This window comes from Phyllostomus discolor, chromosome 2, assembly GCF_004126475.2.
Source record: "Phyllostomus discolor isolate MPI-MPIP mPhyDis1 chromosome 2, mPhyDis1.pri.v3, whole genome shotgun sequence".
NCBI classification, from domain to species: Eukaryota; Metazoa; Chordata; class Mammalia; order Chiroptera; family Phyllostomidae; genus Phyllostomus; species Phyllostomus discolor.
The window spans coordinates 149,483,135-149,509,368 of record NC_040904.2 but is presented as its reverse complement, the minus strand read 5'-3'; the positions used below and the strand labels follow the sequence as shown (position 1 = coordinate 149,509,368).

The following is a 26,234-nucleotide window of genomic DNA, read 5'->3' as shown; positions in this document are numbered from 1 at the left end:
TTCATGTGTAAAAGAGTTTGCATGCTATGTTTTTATGTTCTCTTTCCTTCAGGAGAAATTCCCTTCTTCTTGTGATTTATCTAAATGAAGGAATTCAAATTTAGAAGCAATACAATTGCTTCTCTTTCTTGTAATATAACTGATTTTTCAGCTCCACTTTTAAAGTTTTTGTTTATTCTCATTTTATTAAGAAACTATGAGAATATTGAAAAAGTGGAAATTATGTATGTATGTATGTATGTATGTACTAAAAAGTAGAAAGGTTCATGAAAATATAAAGCCTAGGAATTTCTAAAGATAACTCCCCCTTCATTTTTGCGGGAGGAAATGATTTTTGTCTATTCTAAACAATGACGCTTAACACAATTGAAAGTTGGCACATTTGTGGTGAACAGTGTTTTCCTGGTAGATCGGTAAGACATGGAACATTTCCTCTATAGCATTATGTTTACCTTTCTGGAGAGTCAGGATGGAAAGGAATTTTCATTTTAATTTAATGAATAATCAACAATGAAAAAGTCAAAATTTTTACTGTGGCATTTGGGATTATGACTGGCTACTGGAAAACACACATAGTAAATTATACATAGAAAACATAATATGTTTCACTTTGATATTTCTAGGAGCTATATCCCAGATATTTAAAAGACAAAAGTCTAAAAATGGTGAGAAAAAAAATACCTTTCCAATTTCTACATTCAGTCAAAGAGATAAACAAAAACCTTAATCACCCTTTAGTGTGGTCATTATTTTTAAAAATACCTATCTTTCAACAGATCCCCCTGGCTTTCCTGTGGAGAGTGTGGATTCTGAGAGTGGTCCCAACAGGCAGCTCCAACTATGATGAAGTCAAAAATGAACAACAGGTGCTCTGCTCCATTCCAGACCCCGAATGGAGAGTTCTGAGCATCATCAGTATCACACTGAAATACAGATTCAGCTCATTCAGCACTTCGGTTAGAACGACAGCCTTTGTCTTGGGGACAAAAGAGAAGAATTGGGGCTTTGGCATGTTCTCCCCTGGCTCAGACCATCCTTACTAACATCTGTAAAACATGTCAGGCATTACTCAGCCTCCACAGAGTGCTTCTGACTGACCAACAATCTTAGCTGCTTCTGTCCTGATGAAAGGAACCCTGGTTCAAGAAGGTGAAACACTAAAGACATAGTTCTGACATTTTCTATAAAAGTGAACAAATGTATCACCAGGTTAGAGGAATGAAATGCTCGAGACAACAAAAACTGTGACTTAGCTTAGAGCTACTACAAATTATTCCATAATCCTTGGGAGATATTGTTTCACATATGCTTCGCCAAGTGTTAATCCTTAATAAACATGCAATGCTGACAAGTAAAGAATGTTTTCTGTGGAAATATAATTTATTTGTTTCAAAACATTTACATACTTACACTCACATAATTACATAAATTAGAGTGCTTTTCAATGTTCATAATACATGATTTTATTTTTAATTAAAGAAAAAATAGAATTTGTAAGGGCATGAATGAGCTTTCAGAAAACACATTGTGACAGTGTATTGAGAAAATTATGATTCAAACCAAAGTGGGTAGGGGTAATGCATTCTACTCAGAAATGTTGCCAAATCCTGCATAAATTCTGGGTTGTCAGTTACTTTCTTTCATCCCTCTGTAGGTATTATTCAACTGACTTTTGGCTTCTATTTTTACTAAGAAGCCATTTGTTAGTTACTCTAGTTGCTAAAAGTGTCTGTTTAGACATGGAAATAAAGAACAAACTGACAATGGCCAGAGGAGAGGGGGAAGGAGGTTAACAGGGGAAAGAAGGGGAAGGGTCAAGTCCAAGAACATGCATAAAAGACCCATGGACAAAGACAATGGGCGTGGGGGGAGGACTGAATGCGGGAGGTGAGGAGTGTGTAAGGTAGGGGAGAGTACTGTATTTTGTCGTGTGTAATGTGCTCCCGTGTATGATGCGCACCCACAATTTTGGCCCAAACCTTCAGGAAAAAAAATCTTTTGTTTTAATTTTTTAATTCAACTATTTATTTATTTATATTTAGAAACAAAACCAGTCATCATATCCCAGGGTATTATTTTACATACAGATATCATTATTGCTTTCTAGAGTTATACTTTTAATGCATAAGCATAAATAAAAGAATTAAAAATATTTATAGATACTGAATTAGTACTACCCATGTATAATGCACATCCTTATTTTTTCCTCAAAAATTTGGGCAAAAATGTGCACATTATACATGGCAAAAATACAGTAATGGGGGAAAATGGGGACAACTGTAACTGAACAACAATAAAAAATTAATAAAAAATTGTCTGTGTTCAGTTTCACAGACGTGTCTAGCTGTGGATTTATTGTGAGTTATCTAGTGGGGGATTTATTGTGCTTTCCAGCTTTGAAAGCTCATGTCTTTCATCAGTTTTGAAAAATCCCTAGTCATTGTTCCCTCAAAGATTACTCCTTTTTTTCTATTCTCCTTTTTCTTCTCCCAAAATATCCATTTGACATATATTGGGCATTTAAATATTGTATTCTCTGTATCAGAAATTCTTTCATATTTTTGGTCATTTTGAGCTTCTAGGTGAGTTCCTTAATTCTATTTTTTTAATCTAGTAAATACTCAGCTGTGTCCAGCCTACTATTAAACCTGCCTGATGAGGTTGTCTTTTAAATAACAGTGTCTATATTGTAACTATTTCTATTACTCATTGGTTTGTTTAAAATTCTCCCTAGTCTTTTTTGATAGTAACTTGCACCTTTTCAAGTTTTTTATTTTATGTTTTGTGTGTTTAATTATAAAAAATATATAGCTTATACCGTATAGTTTCCATTCTTCAAATTTTTGTGGATCTATTACTACGTTGTTGCCTCTTCTGATTTTTCCTTATGTTGTTTACTTGTGTGCCTCATAATTTTAACTTATGAGTTTATGTTTTTTTGGACTTTTTCTGTGGAAATTCTATGAAATAGATGCTGAGACTGTATGCACCAAAAAAGTTTTTGCCTTTGTTTCTGGAAAGTGTCACAGAGCATTACCAAGCCAGTATTATAATACTTTTTCTATTCATTACTCCACTTGGCATTTCCTGGTTTTTGAATTCTGAATACTCAAGGGAAGCTTTTTATTTATCCCGTGAGAAGCCTGGGCTAAGACAGATGAATTTCCTGTTGTAGTCCTGTTTCAGTAGGCGGGTTTATTTCTGTGGTTCACCTTTCTCTGAGGGCATAGCCCTCGCAAGTGTCCCCTTTGTGGAAGGCCTCAGTTCTAACTCCTGGCTTCCGCAAGTCCAAGTCTTTGTCTCCGTCGCTTGTGTCATCATTAAAGCACAAGTAACCTGTAATTCTCTGGTTTTATGTTTTTTATTCCATTTTTAACTGCTGGGATTTCCTTACATTTCTTTCATGCTCTGCTGTACCTGTTATTTCATGTTTTACCCCGTATAACTGATTTTGTAAGGGGAGGTCTTTCAGGTTGTCTAGCCTGTCACATTACTTAAGTTCTATGGCTGTAGATACACAAAGAACACAACTTTTAACTTTGAAGAGTCTTTTTTCACCATGAAGTTAAAATGTCATGAATATCAAACAACTGTGCAGGAATTGTCAGTGGCTTAATATGTCTGGCAGATTGAAAGTGGGTGAAACAGCTGAGAACATTATGGGTTATTTTTATTGTGTCACATCAGGTTTTCACATAAAATTCAGAGAAATGCATTTACTTAGTAAACCATGTAGTTAATTAAGTATATACCTTCATCTACTGGCCAAAAAATATACTTTTTTGCAAAATAAATTTCAGAAAAAAAACTCTTCATATACTGTAGCAAAAATAGAAGAAAATAACAAACTTTAAAACACTTACAAAGTGCCATTGTGAGCCTGGATTTTCTTGATTAACTGTTACAACTCACCAAAGGGGTATAAAGGAAAATTCAGTTTTCTTAAATCCTTACTGTCATAGTGAAGCCCTGTTATAGTACTTTTGACAAGAAAACAAACACAAAAACTGACAAAAATCGGACGGTAAACTATGTCAATAAGAGGACAAAATGCCCTAAAATGTAAGCAGGACCTAGGACAGCACCCTGTGGGAATTACACAATTTTATTTTTATGATGCAAAAACACAGAACGAGTATTCTGTTTGTCAGTTAGATCCTCAGAAGGAAATAGAATCTAATTTTGCCTCATCCTTGGACTCTTTTTATAGAGAAATTGAGAAAGTTACTTGGCTTTGGTAACTTTCTTCGCGTTTTTCTTTAAATCTTACTTTCTTAGTGAGGCTCCTCCTGCCCACCCTGCGTGGGCACTGCTGCAGCTCACCCTTCCTTCTCAGCCCCTCCCGACAGCTCAGTACCCCCCATCCTACTCTTTGTCTGTAGTATTTACCCTGTCTAATATTTTTGAACTTGCTCTGTTTATTGGTTTTGTTTGTCATCTCCCACCACCCTCAAGAAAGTTAAAAGCTACCAAAGGCAGGAATAGTTGTGTGTCTTGTTCACTAGTATATTGTCAACAACTAAAATTGTACAATACTTGTCACATAGTAGGTACAAAATTACTTGAGATAAAAATGAAGAATTTTTATTTCACTGCCTATAAATCAGGATGATAATTTGTGGTCCATCATTTCCTTGCTGAGACAGGTAGACACATGTGAGAAATGAGTATTCAATATATATTGATTTTTCTGAAAGAAAGTTGTCATTAACAGAATAACACCAATTACCATTTTGGGGATCATAAAGCAACCTACTGTTTAAATGTCTTCAAATTTCCATCTTAAATCTGTTATTAAGTACATAGCAATTTTTCACATGCAATATCTCTTCTTTAGCAACAGAAAGTATATAGTATTTAGTACTTGAGTAAAGGTCATACCTCATTCTTTTCTTTGAGTTTTGTGATCATAACAATCACAGGGCTATCTTCCTGCCAAACCATCTGCCAGAAGTCATTCACGGTGTTGATCATGGGGCCTTGCGTGGCAATGAACGCTTTCTCTCTGCCACGGTAGCCCTATTTTCAGTAAAGATACAAAAAATTGGCTTTGAAGTTCATGCCTTCCACTGAAAACTTAAATAAAATATCTTCAGAACAATATAGCTCTGCTAGTCCAAAAGCAAACAAATTTCCGTAGCTCAACTCACTCCAACACAACAATTCACCTGGCTGTTCTCCCAGGAGTCAAGCATAGCAAACGGCAGTGACCGTCACGATGCTTAGTCCTCACCAGAGCACCCCACACGGGGCTCTGAGGCCACAGATGCACAGGAAAGAGAGACTCATTGTAAAAAAACCCACTACCAGAGTTGATTATGGATTATGACTAAACAAACAAACAAAAATTGGCTAGTAACCAAGTTAAGTCAAAATTAATCAATTCTAAGGAAAAAATATAACCCAAATTCCAAATAGTAAGTTGACATGCTCATGAGAAAGAAATAGATATTTATTTACTTACTCGAACATAATTAGCATTAATGTAGGTGCTCAAAGAATCAGTTACATTTTTTGGTCTTAAACACACTCTGCTCAGGGGATCTAATGAAGAAAACAAGAAAGCATACATTAAAGTCTGCTTTCCTAGTTAACTACATCAAATATATTACTCTTTCCCATGTTTCCCAGAACACCAATGACCAGAACTTAGCAACACTGGTGACTTATACATTGACTGGCTGGCGAGAGTCTGTGTTTGTTGTTGCAGTGTCTATCCTTCGGTGCATTCGTGTTTACTGAGGGACGTTGGGGCCCATCTTGACCCCTGTTCCTGACATGAATCTGACCCATAAGCCTGAGATGGTGAGCTTATCCTTCGTGCAATTGTTGTGGGTTTGTGATTACTGGCCTCATCGCTCATCCATGCTCTTTTTCTCATTCTTTGGGTTTGGAGTTTGCTCTGGATTTCCCTACTCTTGTCTCCCTTCTGTCCTGCCCAACGGCAAGCATTTTCTCTGAGCCAAATCCACTCTCACTGCTTGGAAGAAGCTGTCTTCGCTTACCATGTGTGTGTTCACTGACAGCAGAAATACCTGATATGGCATAGATGATTCAAGTGTCTTCAAGTCTAAAACCACTTTCCACCAAGAAGTTGAGAGGCTCTTCATGAACGATGGCATTGTGAAAAATATGGTACTTACTTTTACCAACATTTACATGAAAGAATTAAGATCAAATCATCCCTTTATAATTTCTTTAACGTGGTATACTCTCGAGTCTCTTCAAGGTAAGAATGGAGATTTTTAAATTCTCTTTCTGTGTGTGTGTGTATATACATGTCTATGGTATTGATATAAATGGTACCTTTCATTTTCCAAAAAGCAGTTTTATCCATTACTCTGTAGCAGTTGTTCTATTGTTCTTCTTCTCCAGGCAGGTAAATCCCATTGGTCCTACCTACCTCCTCATGTATAATTTAATCCTCGTGTGCACTCCATTCTATCCTAACTCTATTCTGTGCGGACATTGCTCTTCTTATGCCACTCCTGACCCTTTTGTTACTAAACCCATGTCCTCTCTGTGGCATTCAAAACATATTGACCATATATTTGTTGGCAGTTCTCTCTTCCTTTGGATTCTGGGTCACTACATTCTGTTTTCCTGTTCAGTCATGGCATTCCCTCACCCAAATGTCATTCTTGGACCCTGATGGCTATAGCAGTATTCGCCAAGTGCTATCTGTAATCATTTCTTCTGCAACACATAGAACTAGTCATATAATGTACAAATGAGACTATCTTTAGACAAGAAGGTTCAGTAATCAAATAAATATAGGAAATATTGAATTAAGCAAAGTTGAACTACATTCCTTTCACTGCAGAACTTCTCAAGGTCTTTATTATGCTCATGTATTTTGTGAATATCCAAGAAGGTATTAGATAAAAACTTATTTGTCCATTGGAATACTTATGATTTAGACAGCCTAGAACAGCATTACTCAAGACAACTTTCTGTGATAATGGAAATGCCTCTCTCTGTTCTGTCCATAATTGTAACCGCTAGCCACATGTGGTAATTGAGCATTTAAAATGGGGCTAGTATGAACTGAGGGACTAAAGTTTTAATTTTAATTGATTTAAATTTAAATTTACATAGCCATATGTGGCTAGTGGCTGCTCTACACAGCAGTGCAGACCTAGAGGCTGGAATCCACTCCTTAGCGGGCCCAGCAGGCCCCCATCCTTTTCCCACAGGCCCATCACTTTCCCACACGGACCATATGCTCCCTTTATACAGACCTAGGGAAATCTCTCAAATATTCCATGTTCTTGCAAATTTTATGCTTTTTATTCCTCTGCCTTCTCTGTATGCTAAAACTGTCCTCATTCTTCAGAGTTCAGTTCAAGAAATATCTTCTCTCTGAGGCCTTTCCTGGACTTCTCAGAGAGAATTAGGTGTTCCCTTCTTTGTTCAGGCTCACTAAGCCTCATTTTAGTATTTATCATCTTGCATTTCAGATACTTAAATTTCTGCCTTCCCTCAATGGATTGCAATGAACCCCTTCAGTGCAAGAACCATATTTAATTAACTTTTGTATCCTTTGTGATTTTTGTTTGGTGTGTGGTTCGTAGAATGTTTAATATAAGAATTAATTTCTATTAAGAAGAGTAAAACACTGCTTTTGACTTTCTATATTTTTTTCTTTTCTAACAAAGGGGACAGGAAAACTTCCATTCCTTTTCAGTATCCACTGATTGTTAGAAGTTTCCACAGAGTCTACATCGTTCAGAGTTGAAAAAGCCTATTTCCTTCAATTTTTATAATGTCTGCAATGTATATAATTTGTTTGACCCTATAAACTGCTTAGAAACAGGTCCCTGTCAAGCTAAATTAAGTTCATGCTAAAAACTGATAATTTATACTATTTCTAAGTACTTAAAGGTTTCCAATTACATATTAAAAAAAAAAAAAGAATCAGCCCTGGCTGGTGTGCCTCAGTGGATTGAATGCCAGCCTGCAAACCAAAAGCTCAACAGTTCAATTCCCAGTCAGGGCACGTGCCTGAGTTGCAGGCCAGGTCCCCAGCAGGGGGTACTCAAGAGGCAACCACACATTGATCTTTCCCTTTCTCCCTCCCTTCCCCTCTTTCTAAAAATAAATAAGTAAAATCTTAAAAAAAATAACAATACAACATATGACTGAGTAGGAGAAAATGAAGATTTCCAACCAAAGCATTGTAAATGTTATCTTGGATTAATAAAACAGCCAGATTACAAATATTGTTATTACCAACATTTTAATGTGATTATTTTCATTGCTACTGTTATAATTTTTCATGTTATGCATTTAAGTGTAGATATTAGTCAAATTCACTATAATAATTTTTATCAAAATAGATATTTCTAGGTTATATGCTAAATATTTAGCAGACCATTTATAATACCTCTGGGCAGTATCAATAATAATTTCAAATATTAATTAAACACTGGTCATTTTTCCTGTCTCTCTTCTGTTCCTTTTTATTTTCTTATTTCTCTTCTCTAGTCTTTTTTTACCCCTACTTCTTTCCCTTCTTCTTTTCTTCCTACTCTTTCCTTTCCTCCTTTCTGCCATTACTTCCTTCCTCCCTTCCTTCTCTTCCTCTCCTCCCTTCTTCCCTCCTTCCTGTTATTTTTTTCCTCTCAACAAATTATTGAACACATATAGATTTGGAAAAAGAATACATAAACTTTCCCACCCTAGTCTCTTTAAAATACCTTCTGGCAATCTTAAGTCTTCTATTTAACAGACAAAATGGTACCTGGATCCTGGTATTTTGATTGATACCATATACGATTTTGTCAAAGGTTATTTTCTGTGTTTAAGATTTCTTCTGGAAGAAATGTATTTGAACTTTGAAGTCAAGAGAAGAAACGATCAGATGAGGGACAAGTGTATCACTGCTAGGGCAAGGGCAGGGCTGAGGAATGGGATTGCTTTCATATATGCACTTAAGATAAATGGGAAATGGGAGGAAAGGCAGGGATTGGCCACACCTGCAAGGTGATTGGGAGTCATCTTCAAATTTGCTGCAAGAGAGAGAAGACTCTAGCTCTGCATTGCCTAATATGGTAGCCATTAGGCACATGTAGCTTATTCAATTTAATTAAAATAAAATAAAATAAAGTTTAAGAATCAGTTCCTCGGGTGCACTCCTTATACTTCAAGCACTCAGTTGCCACAGGTGCCTTGCGGTTACCTCGGTGCAGAGCTAAAGCAGTTCCATCACCGCAGAGGGTTTAGTGGACAGTGCTGGTCTTGGCAATGGAAGATAGTGATGACGTAGAAGCCTGTTTTTTAAGACTCATGTGAAAATTAAAAAAGAAAACAAGGCTCTTGAATATGTTTCTTCTCCAACTGTAATTTTTTTACCATATAGATAGTGTCCCTACTTTCTGAAATTGGCTCTGGGCTTAATGATGAATTCATTGTTTTTGTTAGAGAAGAAAAGGAGACATTAACATTAGCTGAGGGCTTCCTATTAGTTGGAACTTTCCTAGGAATACCACACTTACTGTCATTTAATTCTCCCATTTGTCCTTAGAGTAGTATCATTATCACTGTTTTAAGAAATAAAGGAGGATGACATAAGAAGATTAAGAAGCACACCTTAAATTGTAAATATTTGGCCACGGTAGGAGAGCAAATCTAACTCCAATATTTTGCTGTAGTCACATAACTTGTCTTAATGAGTGGTTAACTTATTTGCATATCTATTCTGTTCTATGCAGTTAATATAATAAAAAGGAAACATAATTTAAGAGGAAACATTATCAGGCATTAAATTTTTAAATATGAAATGATGGCCTAAACAAATAAGGTTCTTTAATTTTATCTACATTATTTTACATTGGTATAAATAAGTGGACTGCATGAAGGACATATACATAAAACTTATTATTATTATACTTCATTGTTGTACACATAATTTCACATTAATATATGGTAGGTTTTTCCCCCAATGCTTTTGTGATTTAAGATGTAGACATATTTTCATCACTAATGTTTGTTTATATTGCAAAATAATTTGATATAAACTTAACCTTAGCCCTTTACTCTACCAGTTAAGAGTGTTCTGAGCTAGGCTGGCACTGTCCTTAGAGAAACAACTATAATTAAATTGGCTCTTGGCCATCCATATTTCTGCTACAAAACATCCTCAAAATTATATAATCTCACTATTACGTACAAGCTGATGAGCTTCTAAACTTAAAATTTAATTGAATATAAATGAACAAACAAAACAGAAACAGACTCATAGATACAGAGAACAGACAGATGGCAGCAGAGGGGAGAAGGTCTGGAGGCGCTGGGTGAAAAAGGTGAAGGGATTGAGAAGTACAGATTGGCAGTTACAGAACGGTCATGGGGATGTAAAGCACATCATAGGGAATATAGTCAAGAATATTCTAATAACTATGTATGGTGCCTTGTGGGTACTGGAAATATCAGGGGACCACTTTGTAAAGTATATGATTGTCTAACCACTATGCTGTACACCTGAAACTAATACAAAATAATACCGAGCTTTAAAAATGTTTATTGTAGCCCTGGCTGGTGTGGCTCAGTGGATTGAGTGCCACCCTGCAAACCAAAGCATTGCTGGTTTGATTCTCAGTCAGGGCACATCCTGGGTTGTGGGCCAGGTCCCCAGTTTGTGCAAGAGGCAACCACACATTAATGTTTCTTTCCCTCTCTTTCTCCCCCCCTTCTCTGTCTAAAAGTAAATAAATAAAATCTTTAAAAAATGTTTATTGTAGATCAAAATAATAAAAACAATCATGACATTTAAAATCTTAATTTGCTAATTATTTTATATAATATGTCAAACTAATCTCATATTACTGTCTAAAATAAACCTTAAAAAAACTTTGCATATTTATTCTAGTCTTTTTCTGATGGTTTTCAACCAACAGTGCAGCTTGTCCAAGCCATGTTTACTAAATTACGGTTTGTGCAACAGGGCATGGGTGTGATATTCAGACTACAGACATTTTTAACAGAAAATCCATCATTTGCCGCATCAGTTGTCAGCACAGGTGCCCTGGCTCGAGAGATGCACCCAGTTCTGGGAATGGAAAAGCGGACATAGGACTATGAAGCAGTTGTCTGCTATCATCTGTGCAGGAAATAGAGATGGCTGAACTTTGAAATAATCCTAATAATTTTCAAATCCTTCTGAGGTTAGATGGGTTAGTATCATAACTAGAATGGATGTATGTGCCTTAGTTACCTATGTTTGGTAAATTTTAAATTAAAAAGTCTTAACAGAGAGAAAGACATCGATCCTAACACACACCAGCTTTATCCCATTTGGCCAGTTGTAGTTATAAAATACTTTTCACAGTGACTGTCCCTAGGGTAAACAGATTGAACTGTACGGACCAATTAAAAACAAGCTATAGCAGAGTGACTTTAACAGTGCGTTTCCAAGCCCACCGAAAGGAAAGCCCAGAGATGCCATAGTTCTTGCCATTACCATTAATATTGAAAATTTGCTGTATTATGAGTGAATTAATAGGCTGACTTATGAAGACTGCACTCTTTCAATGTCAATATTAAAAACAAATCTTTGTGGTTCTGTTTTTCCAGAGCTTTTGCCATGAGATGTTTATGATTTTGCCAAAACCCCAACTATATCTGTTTGTTTAGTGATTCAAAGTGCCACTTCCTCTCCAAAGGGTTTTTGCCACTCTAGTCAGAATTAATTACTCAGTCCTACATCACTTGGGCCAGATCTCTATTCTGGCTCTTATTACATTGATTGTAATTACTCATTTACAATGTGTCTCTCCCCTTTAGCTTATGTCCTTTTTGATCTCGTAGACTGTTCCTTACTCCTTGCTAGCTCCTGACACACAGCTCATATCTGAACATGGATAAAACCCGCGGAGCTAAATTTAGTTTTCACGTAGTCTCTAGAGGTATTAGTCAAAGCATGGTCCTGGTGTCATCGGAGTGAGAATCACCTGAGTGTTTGCTAGAAGTACAGATGGCTGGGCCCAACAGAAGATCTACTTAAACAGAATCCTCAGGGCGGGGCATAGGACTCTGGAGTTTTAATGAAGACTCTAGATAATTGTTATGCAAAATGAAATTTTTTGATAACAGCTTTATTGAGATATAATTTGCCTACCTTACAATTCACCCATTTAAAGTATGCCATCACAGTTTATTTATTTCTATTCACAGAGTTTGCAACCATCACCACAATCAGTTTTACAACATTCTTTTTTCCCCTTTTTAAATTGAATTTATTGGACTGACACTGGTTAACAGAATTATACAGGTCTCAGGTGCAGAATTCCATAACACATCATCTGTACACTGTACCGTGTGCTCAACACCTCAAGTCAAGTCTCCTTCCATCACCATTTATCTTCCCTCTATCCTTCTCTACCACCCCCAGTGCCCCCACCCCAGGCAGTCCCACACTCTTGTCTGTGTCCATGAGTTGCATTTTCTTTATTCCAAAAAACCAACTCCATACCTTCTAGCAGTCATTTCCCATGTCTTCCAACACTAGGCAATCACTAACGTAGTTTCTGTCTCTATAGATTTGTCTATTTGGACACTTCATATAAATAAAATTATACAATGTAAGGTCTTTTGTGATGAATTCTTGCACTGAACATGTTTTCAAGGTTCATCTGGGTTGTAGCATGTATCAGTGCTCCATTCCTTTTTATTGCTAAATAATATTCTGTTGTGTGAATGTTCTGCATTTTATTTTCCTATTCATCAGTTGATGGACATTTGGGTTGTTTCCACTTTTGGGACTATTATGATGCTGTTAAAAATTTATGTACAGCTTTTATGTGGACACATTTTTCATTTCTTTTGGGTATATACCTGGGATCAGGTTGCCTGAGTCATACATTAACTCTAGGTTTTACCTTTTGAAGAACTAGCACACTGTTTTCTAAGTAACTGTGCTTTTTACATCCCTCCTGTGAAGGTATGAAGGCTCCAACTTCTTGACACCCTTACCAACACTTCCTATTGTCTACCTCTTTTATCATAATCATGTGGATATGAAGTGGTATCTCATTGTGGTTTCGAATTCCCTGATGGCTAATGATGGTAAGCATCTTTTCAAATGCTTATTGGCCAGTTGTATATCTTCTATAGAGAATGTCTATTCAAGTTCTTTGCCTGTTTTTTAAATTGGGTTATTTGGTTTTCTTAATTGAGTTGTAAGAGTTCTTATATATTTTAGATATAAGTCCCTCATTAGATGTATAATTTACAAATGTTTTCTCCTATCTTGTAAGTAATCTTTTTATTTTTGGTGGTGTCCTTTAAAGTACAAAACTTTAACTTTTATGGCCAATTTATCTATTTTTTTCCTTTTGTTGTTTGTACTTTTGGTGTCATATATAAGAAACCATTGACTAAGTCCAGGCGCTGAAGATTTACATGCATTTTATACCAAGAGTTTTATAGTTTTGGGTTTTACTTTTAGGTCTCTGATCCATTTTGAGTTAATATGTATGTGGTGTGAGGCAGGGTCCAATTTTATTTTTTTGCATGTGAATATCCTGTTGTCTCAATATCATTTGTTAAAAAAACTATTCTTTCTTCCATTGAATTAACACCCTCAATGAAAATAGGATACAATGTGCGGCACAATACAATTTTAGAACCATGTATCTCCTAGAGCTTGGAGCTCACCATTATGATAAGAGTCATGCAAGATAAAGTTTTTATACTTAGACCATTTTAATGGTTACTAGTCTTGGTATTTGTTTGCAACTCCAATTCTGGTGCGAATGTGGAAGTTGTGATGATGGGAAATGGCGAGGCAAGGGTAAGTGGGGGAATGCTTGCACTTTACAATGCAAACTGGTTAATTCCAGAAACTTACTTGGCAAAATGGTCTTATAGCGATTTTTCGTTCCATGACGTGGAATGTCAATTTCTTTGGGATCCACAAAGTTCATTGGTATTTCCTGCAAAAATGAATGATATCAAATTAGTGCATCTAATACTTCCACAAACAAAATCTTCACAGGGGGCATCTGATCGGAAGCCCCACTGCACTTCAAAGTCTTCATAAATAACAGCCTGCCACCTCTGGTCCACCAACACCCTTCCTTTCACAAACATATTGGCTGCACCCTGGTAAGCTGACTCCAAGAAACAGTTTTCTGTGTTAGAAAGCATTATTTTGTATGTAGTCATTTAAACAACATATAAAACTTGGCTTAGATTTTAAGAATCCTGTTCTGTATAATTGCTGAAAATATATATAAACAGGAAGCCAAAAATTGATATTTTAACAGTGTATTCAAATTTCTTCAAATCTTTATGTAAGTTCAGTACCCAAAATTTCTCTATCATGAATTCTCTTTTAACATTAATTGCAACTCTTTTAAGATTATTAAAACATCCCTCCCTAAAATGGTATAAATATAAAGGGTTTTTTTTTGTTGATTCAAGTAATGACAGCATGATGCTTTTTTGTATTAAAGAATGGTCTGTAATTATACTCTTCCTATAGTGGTTGTCAATGCAATACTTCCAGTGAAGGGCATCCAGACAGTTTTCTCTTACTTAACAAGACTGTAAATATTCTTATTCAGCCAGAAGACTTGTCATGTGCCCTAAATAACCAGAGAAAGTAACCAGAGCAGAAGTGGCTCTGTGGACATGCCCGAGACCCAAAGGGGAGCATCTGCAGCTGGCTGTAGAAAAAACCAGGAAGCCTCTTTTCAAACGGGTTGAAACAAATATTTAAGTATTTGATTATACAAAGTGTTATGTTCTTTAACTTAAAATTCCACAAAAGATTGCTGATAAGATTAATGTGAAATAAAATAACTTTTATCTCTAGATCACATAAAATAATATTTTTGTTACTTAGATGTTCTCCACTGGAAAATATCGCTCAAAAGCCAAATATTCATTGAAATGGAGGTATCTATAAATTCATTCAAATTGTCCTAAATTTCAGTCAAGCTAAAAACTTGAGGAAACCTTGACTATCTTACGAGTTTGAGACTCAGCCTATAAAGAGGAGTAGCATACTTTTAAAATATCATTTTCTAAACTTGCACTATTATATAATTTATGATATTTATCCCTTCTCTCTGCTGTAACTAAATGTGAAAATTCTCAGTCCAAGTTACCAAATAAGCAAAATGGTGGAATAGTCAGTAGAAACCACATGTTCATGTCAGGTGATTTCAAAAAGGTCAGCCTGCTTGGCAAAGCCATGGAGCAGGTAACATCTTTATGCCTCCTGTGTTTCTTCCTGTTTTCTGACTCTCACTGAGAATTTGTCATCTTCCAGCATTATCTCTCTCCTTGGTACTCTGTGTCGGCCCCATCTTTCCTTTATGGGAAGGGTTTCCCTTAAAGAACAAAGACTCTCTGTGATTCTAGAAAAGAATAATGGATATACCTTTGGCTAGTTGTGTGTCACTGACTAGATGCTTTATCTCTCTAAGTCTCATTTTCTTTATTTGTAAAAATATGACACTACACAGTCTGCTTTAAAAAACTTCACTTTGTATTTTACTTTAAACAGTCAATGATCATCAATGAGGCTAATAGTAAATCTAACCCATTGCTGGATCTTTTGCCATTAAAGTAGTTGCAAACATCTGAACTAACATGGAATGATCAATTTATTATTCTCAACAATTATGGCTTAAGATGTACCACTGATTTAAGATGCCAAGTGATCCATAAAAAGAATATTCCCCTTGGGCAACAATTAGACCAAAGAAGGTCTAATCTGTCTACATGCTCTGTGAATAGAAATGTGTTTTCATGAATTAAGTTATCATTGGCAACACTGATGAGTCATCATCATTTCTAGCTGAAACCCACAATTATTTTAGCCCACATTTGTTCCTCTCCCATGTTCATTAAAGAGCATCCTGTTGCTTGAGGTAAAAAACTAAGGTACCATCCCTGTCTTTCCCAAACAGTGATAGCAAGACCATTGCTTCATTCTGGAATGCTCTTTTCTGCCCAGCTCCTCCTGCCATTCCTTTGCCTGGTCATTTCCCACATAGTCTGTCTCAAGTCAGTTACCACTGACTTGAGCATCCTAGTTTGAGTACATCAGTAGTTGATGAGCTTCAGGGTGGATCTAAAACCCTTGCACTTAACCTTGTGAACGGTAACCATTTGTTGATTGTTCAGTGGAGGGTCATACTGTTTTAGTGTGTGCGTCTAGTGCCTAGTTTATCAAAATACCTCATGAAGGGTGAATAAAAAACAACAGGCTCACCATGAATTCACTTTGGAGTAAATGTGAACTTGCCACGACGTCCCTCAGCTGTGATCTTGTGAGAATGCGGCTGGCTGACTGAAGATACTCCATTGCAACCTTCTCCCGTGGTGTTGGTATAGCCACAAAGGGTTCAACATTCCCCAGGCTACTCATGTCCAAAGTCAGAGACACATTAGACCCTCGTCTACATTGGAGAAAAATGTTATTAAATTTAAACACTGCATGAATTAGTTTGATTGCACGATACTGTCTTTCTGTACCTATACACAATTCAGTGAGTACTTTAGCAAAAAGAAGGACCAAATACCTTTTGTTCTTATGGTACCATAGTTGAGTATAGCAACTATCTGTAATTTCTTTACAGGAAACTGACAATTTCATTGTTGGAAATAACTCTGAATTGAGAAAGTACACTATAATTTATTAATTGATATATTTGTTACAGAAATAATAGGATGGCTAGTCATAGTAAATGAAAGTTTTAGGAAAAGTGAACATCACATTTGAATCGAGGAATCAGGTATAACACAAAACCAACACTAGTTATATGTATGAGAGTTCTATTTATAAATCATACAACTCTCTGATATTTTTGACATGAATATTCTGTAGTCTTGGTTTTAATGGACATGGAGAGCTTAGAGGGGAAAGAATCCTTTTATTTTAGTTCAAATTATTGCCATTGAAAAATAACTTAAAGGTTTAAATATATATATATATATATATATATATATATATATATATAACTTTAAATGAATCCCTGAAAGATTGTGTCTGCATTCTCCATTTATGTATGCATGTATATATGCATGCATGTGTGTCTATATTTGCACATGTATGTATGTGTTTATTTAACCCCATGATAAGCCTATAAGGGGCTGTGGAGATCCTGAGTGACAATGTGTCTTCCCTCTGTAATTTTTCTCCTTTCATTGGGAGGTGAGGTAGGACTTTGCCAGCTTGTAAAGGACCCTTGAATGCTGAACAGAAAATGTGAATGCCTCTTACCAGAAACATTAGCTGTGTGGAACCCAGGAGAAACTATAAAATAGACTGAGGGTCAATGTCAGAGATTGTGTTAACAAGAATTGTTCAATTGAAAGAGGCCTAGGTGTGTCAGGTGATTACATCTGGTGCCAAGGGGTTGGTGTCCCACGGAAAAGGAGAGCAGGGTAAAATAAGACAGGACAAATGGGAATAACAAGAGTAACAGTAGATAGTAGGCCCGGCAGATGATTTCCTGTGAATGACATTTTACATGCTTATTATAGAGTAGTCAACCCCGGCTGGTGTGGTTCAGTGGATTGAGTGTAGGCCTGTGAAACAAAGGGTCACTGATTCAATTCCCAGTCAGGTCACATGCCTGCCTTGTGGGTAAGGACCCTAGTAGGGAACATTCGAGAGGCAACCACACATTGATGTTTCTCTCCCTCTTTCTCCCTCTCTTCCCCTCTCTCTAAAAATAAATTAATAAAATCTTTTAAAAAGAAAAAAGAAAGTATTCAAGAGGCTAGAGCTTAATTTTAAACAATAGAAAATTATTAGAACATACAACAAAAAATCTCATTAAACAAAACCATATCAGTTCCTTCCTCCTACGTGTCTGCCTCTGATTGCAGCTTTAGTGCCATTCTATAATTGGATGTTATGTTATCATTTTTGTTAATTTCTAAATGGTTTGTAGTTGTGGTTTTAATCCCCGCTTTTACTTGATGGTTACTTAAGTGTTTGCACTTATTTTTTTCCTAGTGGATTTGCCAAATCCTGAGCTATGTATGTGAGTATTTCACAATAATTGTGTTTGTTTTTTCCTTATATTTCTATCAGTTTTTACTTTGCATATTTTAAATATTGTATTCCTTGAAGAGATTCATAATTATGTCTTCATTGTATATTTTTATCAATATTAAATATTTTCTCATTAATTTTATGTCTGGCCTCACATCTGACTTTTAAATAAATTAATATTGACATTCTGGCTTTTTGTGGCATGTTCTTTGACAAACCTTTTTCCCCTATTATTATTTTTTACTCCTTTGGATCACTGCATTAGAGAGTATTGGACAGCATTCTGGACACCCATCAAATATCACCTGCCGATGGGAGGGATGTTTGCCCCTTTCACTTTTGCGGGGGGTGTGTGTGTGTTGGTGGTGAGTGATGGGGCTCCTTATTTTGGGGCAAAAGGTAAACAACTGAAGAGGAGCAGAGACTGACTCTGCTATCGGGTTGAGAATTTTAATCCATTTTTCATGGGAAAGCAGTATTTAAAGTTTCACAATCCAATTTTCCTGGCCTTTAAATTGGCAGAAATTCCTTCCTGATTCTGATAATAGGTTGTTTATTAGTTTTAGTTTTTAGTGTGTTTGTGAGAATCTGGCTTTTTCTGGTTTCACAGGTATTTTCGTGAGGAGTTGGGAGAGGCTGCCGAAGGGATTGCCAATCGCACGCCACTTTAAACCATTATTCTATTCAGTCAATCTTCAGTTCCAAAAGTCAAAAGTATCTGCAATGTGTCAGCCGAGTGACATCCAGGGCCACAGTGGTTTAGTAGAAGGTGAGGTCTTGTCCATTCAGAGTGCTCGGGGCACATGCTTGAAGGAGGGGGCCTTTGCGCTGGACCTTGAGAGGAAAAGCTCAGTGGGCACATTTCGGGTCGAGGGTTATTTCTGACAGAGAGTCTGGCAGGAGAAAAAGTGTGGGAACAGGAAATGATAAGACATCTTTGAGAAATAGCGTATAAGCAGTTTTTTGGAATTGAGGGAATAGGTTATGCGGGAGAGATAAGAGAGAGGCAAGAATCATAGAAACTGTAAGACTAGAAGAAGTCTGCCCAAACCCAGAAGAGAGATTTCAGAACATCAGGTTATAGCAACCTCTGTTTTGGCTTCCCACAGCCTACCCAGCCCACACCTGGAATTAAAAGGGGGATCCCTGGCCTAATGTCCATCTGATCTAGTGAGTTAATTTCGCAAGGGCTCTGTGATAAACTGAGAAAAAACCATGAAAGCATTTTCAGGTAAACTAACTTACTAAAGGAAGAATGACTTTTGTCCAGCAAGAGAAGAAAGAAAGGAAACTAATATTTATTAAACACCAGTTATTTGCCAAGCACTGTTCTAAGCACTTCGCATATGGTACTTCAATTTTCACCACAGCTGAGGTATTACTTTCACCCATTACACAGGTGAAGAAATAACTAATTTAGGAACACAATAGTGGAGCAAAGGTTTAATCCAGCTTTGAATTTAAAACCTTGGTAGGCTCTGTCTGCTTTGTCACCCAAAAGCAAGGGGGGGGGGTGGGTAGGTTATGTTAGACCATACAGTTCCCTCCATGAAGTCAGTTGTTGGGGGGAAGGTCAGTATTTCTGAGGTATACTGTGCAAGCAATACAACATTCAGGGGTAAGAATTCGGTCTTTGCAATCATGTTTGTCTGGCTGCCTCTCCCAGTCCCTGTGGTAGACCTTTGGTCAGGATATTCAGCCTTGTTTCAGCATCTGAAAAGTTATGCCTATCATTAAATTTAAGTAAGAATGAATAAAGTTCTACATAACTTTCACCTACTGTTTCTCTCAGGGATCTATTTTAAGAGATCTTCACATAAACTTGAAATTGTTTACATTGAGATTAGCTTTAACATTTGGAAAACAATGGATGGAATCTACACATCTGTTACTAAAGAAAAATACATCCTTCTTGATTACCTATTTATCTTAAAATTTCCCTTTATTGTGACAAATCCATTTCCCCTGAGCCCTAAACAATTCTTGAGCACTTCACCTCAACACCTCGGACAATGTCTCCAAGTTCAATTATGAAGTTAAACTTGCACTGGCTGTTGACCTTAGAGAAAGCCTTTTCCATGTGGTGGCCCTTGTCATGTTAAGTGCTCTCCCATCCTGGCTGTGAAATGTTACCCCAGGGTGTCGTTACCTTGGAAAAATCTCTGCTTTGGTTAATTCTTACTTTCAATGAGCACACAATATTTTTAGGTTTATCGAAATACAGTGGAATTAGGAAACTGTATCAGTAAAATTGACTTAAAAATTTGGAAACTTCATCATGTCTTGTGCTTGGAGAGAAGAGAGTAAATATACATCCATATAGATTTTAAAGGGTTACTTTTTCATTATAAAAACAGCATGCTTATTGTAAGGAATTTATATAATCTAGAAATTTTAAAAAAGGGATTAAAATCACCCAGTCACATAAACTTCATTAGCATTCAAAATGACTTGAATTTTGCTATTTTATAGGCGGTAATGGTAGTGGTTTATTGTTTTAATTTTTCTGCCTTTGGTGAGAAATACATTTTCACATGCTCATCTGTTTGTTGCTCATTATCTTTGAGAGTTGTCCTTGCTCTTGCTTAATGTTTCTATTATGGCATTAATGTATTTATTATGGATTAGTGTTATATAAAATATTAATTATTTTTCAAACTTATCCATTGCAAATATGCAGTTTATTATTGCCTTAAAATACTAAGGATTTTTTAAAAGTTACATTTATATTTATTTAAACATATTTATCTTTTCTTATGTTGGTTCTTACATCAGTTAACTTCTGGAAGTTAAGGCTTTTAAATAGTTAAACTTTTAATGTATTTGTAATTTAGTTTGCGATACAGTAAAGGTGAGAGTCACCTAGGTGTTTTTTTTACCTCCAAATAAATTATCAATAATTCTAACACAATTTACTGAACAATCTTGAGAAGGGCTAATCTTTTTATATATGAGAATATTAAGGTTTTAAGTAGCATCACTGACTAATGATCTGGAGAAAAAAATAACACTTTACTGAGCAGAGAGAACATGAATTTGTTCCACGGCACTCGTGAACCAAGATAGTAAGCAATGAGGATAGGCTCAAGAAGACATTTTAAAAATAACACAAATATAAGAATTTAAAAGAAAATTCAAATTAAGATACAGGAAAAAATCTAAAAGATTTGGAGAAAAAAATAATGGAAATATTGAGAGACTTGAACCTTTAATAAAAACAGATTGTAGAAAACTAAGAACACAAATTCTTACTAAGAACTTTGTTTCCCTTCTGTTGTATAACTCTGGACACGCTGTTTAAACATTTTTTTATGTCTCATGATTGCTGCTGGACAAAAGGGAACATAATAAAAAGCTTTATCAAGCTCCCACTGTAGCACCAATTATTATTTATGCCAAAAAATAAATAAGAGGGAGGAAATTCAAAAGATATCAATGCAAACAATTGGAGGAAAAAGCAAATTCTTAAGGAAAGGTAAAAGGAATGCAATAAACAGCATGCTAATTACAATTAAGTAAAAAGGAAAACATGGATAAATATTATGGGCCAGGGCCACACATCAATTTCAGCAAAAGAATACAAACAATTCTCTGTTGAAACTGTTCACTTCTACACTACTGCTCCTAATGACCAAGACGTGGGAAGAAAAAAACAGCTGAAACAAATACAAGAGCTCTACATGTGAGTGCTGGTGTAACTAAAAACAACCTAAGCATTTATTTTCCTGGTAGTTGGAACTATGTGTTAGGTTTTAGCAGTGGGATTTAGGCAGATGGGATTGACTTTCCAGCCTGTGGCCACGAGCTCTAATTCTCAGATCTGGCTGATCCTGTAGCAGTACGTTGGCCGCTGCCAACAGTAGACTTCAAGCCTGGCCCCTCTGAGTACCCAATAAAGAACGGAAATGGGAGTCAGAGGATAAAATAGAACAACTGATCATTTTGCCTGTAGTCCAGGAAGATGTCCTTTGGAAACTATTGGATTGTGGAATTAAGTTTCAGTGGGAAATGGTGGCAGCTGCTTATCTTGAAGTACTTGAAACCAGAACAGAAAAATAAGCGTCAAGAATTATTAAAAACAAAATTAGTTCAACATGTAAATGGATTTGATCTTTCAGAGCTTTTCCAATTACAATTCTTTTTTTGTTGTTCTGTGAAAAATACCCATAGTTCATTCAGAGCTGTCTTTATCAGTATACACATCCAACCTTACAGGGTGAGAAGTTAGAAGTTTAATATTGACATCCTTTCCAAATCTGAAATATTGTGAGACTAAGACCTTTAGTCCAGCCTTCCCTACTGATGTGTTATAATCGTAATTGTCACAGATTTGACAATCCTGCCTTAATCATAATGTGAGCTTAACCTCATCCCTCAACTTGATTTTTCTTACTTAATTTTGCTGATTCAATTTGTCCACAAATTTAGTATTCTAGGGGACTTCTAATTAAAAAGAAAAAAATAGTTTTTACTTATTTGGATAACAAGTAAGCAAAAAGTTGTGTAATTTCACTGGCTTCCAGTTTCTTTGAAACTCCGGATTCTATCACTTTTAAATTCCAAGAGTAATGGTATTTCATCAATCATGTGCTGTTTCTCTTCTTCTCTCTATCTTCAAATAAATTATATATAGTACTAATGTCTTCCTGGATCTCTTGACAGAATGAGAGAATAAAAAAAAAGATACAGAGTGCTAGGAAAGTTAAATTGTGATGTAAATTCAAAGCCCTTGGAAAGTTAAATGTAACAAAAATGCAGTGTCACTAATTTCTAAAAGTGGAAAGAAATGAATAGGTATTGTAACCATCCACAGTAAAATTTCCCAAAGGAAATCATGGAGGGAAGAAATGTAATCAGTGTAAAAGGTACCAGGTACAGGCCCATGAAGATGATAAATGAATTTCACTCTAAAGCAGAAAGAAAATCTTAAAACATAGAGAACATTTTTCATGGGAGAAGTGATTGACTTCCCTGCTTGAAAGCACCTCTATCGTTAGGTGAACTGTTGCTCTCCCTTTGGAGTGATTGCATAAAAAAATTTTGAATTTATATAATGATATCTGACCTTTATATGTGTATAAAACAAGCCAATTTACTACACCTTTCTATTATTTTAAAAAGTAAAAATAAAAACTATTATTAAAAAACCGTAAATTGAAACTGTTACATTGTTCTTTAAGCATTAACCTTGGAAACTGAGTTTAAATCACTAATGCTTCACCTAAATTCTTTCAGCCTCAGACTCCTTAATCTGCAAATGGGGATAATATTTAAACTCCCAGGGTTGGTCTCATTATAAAAGTTAAAGAAGTAAAAAGATGTAAACATTTCCAGCCTACTGTCTGGCATACAATACACATATTTGAATGATTAAAATGATTAATAATGATCATGTGGCCATTCTTACTTCACTCTATGTACACTTGGCCGGTGTGTGGGAGCCACATGGCATATACATCGATAAATACTTGAAGAAGGCAAGGTTAGGAAAGTGTGTTAGTGAAGAGTCAGTAGCAGTGTCGTTACTGTCAGTATTTAGCCAAATATTAATAAAGGATAGGAAAGCAAAAGGAACTAGATATTGAGTTTCATAAACCGGGAAGCATAAGCATGTTAGCTTCCACAGGAAGCTACAGCTTCTCACACCCCAGGGCACCATCGCTTTGGGCTCTGCCAAAGGGATTATCACACCTCCCTCCCCCCACCGCTGGTACTGGGTCATTGTGGGGTGCAGGGGGAGGTGCTGCAACACAGAGGCCTGTCAATCTAACTAGGGAGTGTAAACCCATCCACAGCCTGTGAAATCTTGGGAAGTTTATTGGCCATTTTGAAAAAGCTTCTGGTCTTTTCTAAACTTGAGACAAATAATCCCAGTGGAACCAAGAAGCTCTCTCTCTCTCGATCATGTTCTGTACTCTCACTGTGCATTCAGACCTCTGCTCTCCATGGCCATGTGGCCCTAGCAACCCTGTGGCCATGGCTGCATGGAGGCAGCCTGCGTCCTGCCGCACAGCAACGGGCAGCAGCCTGAAACACACGCCAAACTAGCCGGTTGCTGGACAGGACTGGACTTGAACACAGAGCAGAAACTCTGGGCAGTGGCCTTTATCCTGGCCCCACTGAAGACAGGATGGGGCTGTTCCCACACTGGGACAGACAAAGATGGCACACTGGGGGGTCAGGAGGGGAACCCCCTTAATTTTCATCATCAGTAAAGTTCACTGCAGGGCCCCATCTTCCCTTGCGGGTCTCAGAAAATTCTTTTCCTTGTGACACCACCCAAACTCGCTTTCTACTAATAACAGTGTTGCATGTGCAGTTACTGGTCATCTAAGTTGGGACAATTTTCCATACCTTGAACTCTTAAAATTTTTATCTTATATCCTGAAAACTAATAACTTTTTTCAGATTCAAAAATAATACATGTTCATTATAGAAAAACTATAAATAGAGATAAAAGAAAGAAAAATATCACATATCAACATTTAAAATAACTGCTAATAATAGTTTGTGTGTATGTCCTTCAAATCTGTATATATATGTATATGAGACAAAATTTAGATTTTTACTCCATATATACTTTTATGACTTGATTTTTTAAAAAATATTTTATTTACATATTTTTAGAGACAGGGGAAGGGAAGGAGAGCGAGGGGGAGACATACATCAACGTGTGGTTGCCTCTCATGTGCCCCCCACTGGGGACCTGGCCCACAACCCAGGCATGTGCCCTGACTGGGAATTGAGCTGGTGATCCTTTGGTTCACAGGCCGGCACTCAATCCACTGAGCCACACCAGCCAGGGCTCTCCGTGACTTTTTAAATATGTCTCCAATATACTGTATTCACTAGAGATGACTTACCCTAAGGTGTGAACTCCTTGAGGGCAAAGACTTTGACTTAATCCTCCCTTTGTACCCAGTTCTTGAGCACAAGGACAGCAACTCTTTATTTCTGCACAAATGAATGGTTGCAAATGAATTGGTAGGGCAATGCTATGTGTAATTACTGTGCTCTGATGGCTTTTTCAATCCTTCTGAAAGTAGGGGAAGTACAGAATCATACTAGACAGGAGTTTGAAGATTTAGAATGAAGAAGTCAAGCTTAGCCAGGTTCAGAAAATGTACAGTCCTTTCAGTCTTATCTAAATATCAATGAAGTCAGCATTAACACCCTAAAGAGCCCTGGTAATTTTGTGCTACAAAAGAAAAAAAGTAGTAAGAAAGTATGATTGATTTTTAATTTGTTCAAAATTTGGTATTTTGAATGTCACTCATGCTGATGATGAAGAGGCTATTTCTGTTTTAACAAAAGAACAAAATGATGGTAGGTCTAATTTTAGTTCCAAAGTTTAGTTTTTTCAAGTTCATATAATTAGTTAAGAAAAAGATGATGTTGAAGAAACATTAATAAATCTCAATGAATGAACCATTCTTTTTGAAATGAGGAATCTTTCTTTGAATTTTAGCTAATAGACACACATACAAACTATTTTACTTTTTAAAGTGTATTTTATTAATTATGTTATTACAGTTGTCCCATTTTTTTCCTCCCTTTATTACCCTCTGCCCTGCACCTCCCCTCCCACCAGCATCCCACCCCGCTTAGTTCATGTCCATAGGTTGTACATATTAGTTTTTTGGCACCTCCATTTCCCATACTATTCTTAACCTCCCCCTGTCTATTTTGTACCTACCATTTATGTTTCTTATTCCTGGTACTTTTTCCTCCATTCTCCTTCCTCCCCCTTTCCACTAGTAACCCTCCATGTGATTTCCATTTTTGTGATTCTGTTCCTGTTCTAGCTTTTTGCTTGGTTTGTTTTGGTTTTTAGGTCCAATTGTTGATAGCTGTGAGTTTGTTGTCATTTTACTGTTTATAGTTTTGATCTTCTATTTCTTAGATAAGTCCTTTTAACATTTCATATAATAAGGGCTTAGTGATGATGAACTCCTTTAACTTGACCTTATCTGTGAGGCACTTCATCTGCCCTTCCATTCTAAATGATAGGGTTGCTGGGTAGAGTAAACTTGGATGTAGGTCCTTGCCTTTCATGACTTGGAATACTTCTTTCCGGCTCCCTCTTGCCTGCAAGGTTTCTTTTGAAAAATCAGCTGATAGTCTTATGGGAACTCCTTTGTAGGTAACTCTGCCCTTTTTTCTTGCTGCTTTTAAGATTCTCTCCTATTTATTTATTTATTTATTTATTTACTTATTT

General features: G+C 36.3%; 1 protein-coding gene across 2 annotated transcripts in view; it reads right to left on the bottom strand.

Moving 5' to 3' along the window:
* The window catches only part of PTPRR (protein tyrosine phosphatase receptor type R), a 242,574-nt gene that overhangs the window by 26,832 nt on the left and 189,508 nt on the right, over positions 1 to 26,234 (bottom strand). For both annotated transcript variants that reach the window (XM_028532465.2, XM_028532466.2), the window contains 4 exons: positions 16,226 to 16,412; positions 13,850 to 13,934; positions 5,465 to 5,544; positions 4,882 to 5,019 (listed from right to left, as the gene is read on the bottom strand). In XM_028532465.2, the coding sequence (XP_028388266.1) occupies positions 4,882 to 5,019; positions 5,465 to 5,544; positions 13,850 to 13,934; positions 16,226 to 16,412 (490 nt within the window). The remainder of the gene's footprint in view (positions 1 to 4,881; positions 5,020 to 5,464; positions 5,545 to 13,849; positions 13,935 to 16,225; positions 16,413 to 26,234) is intronic.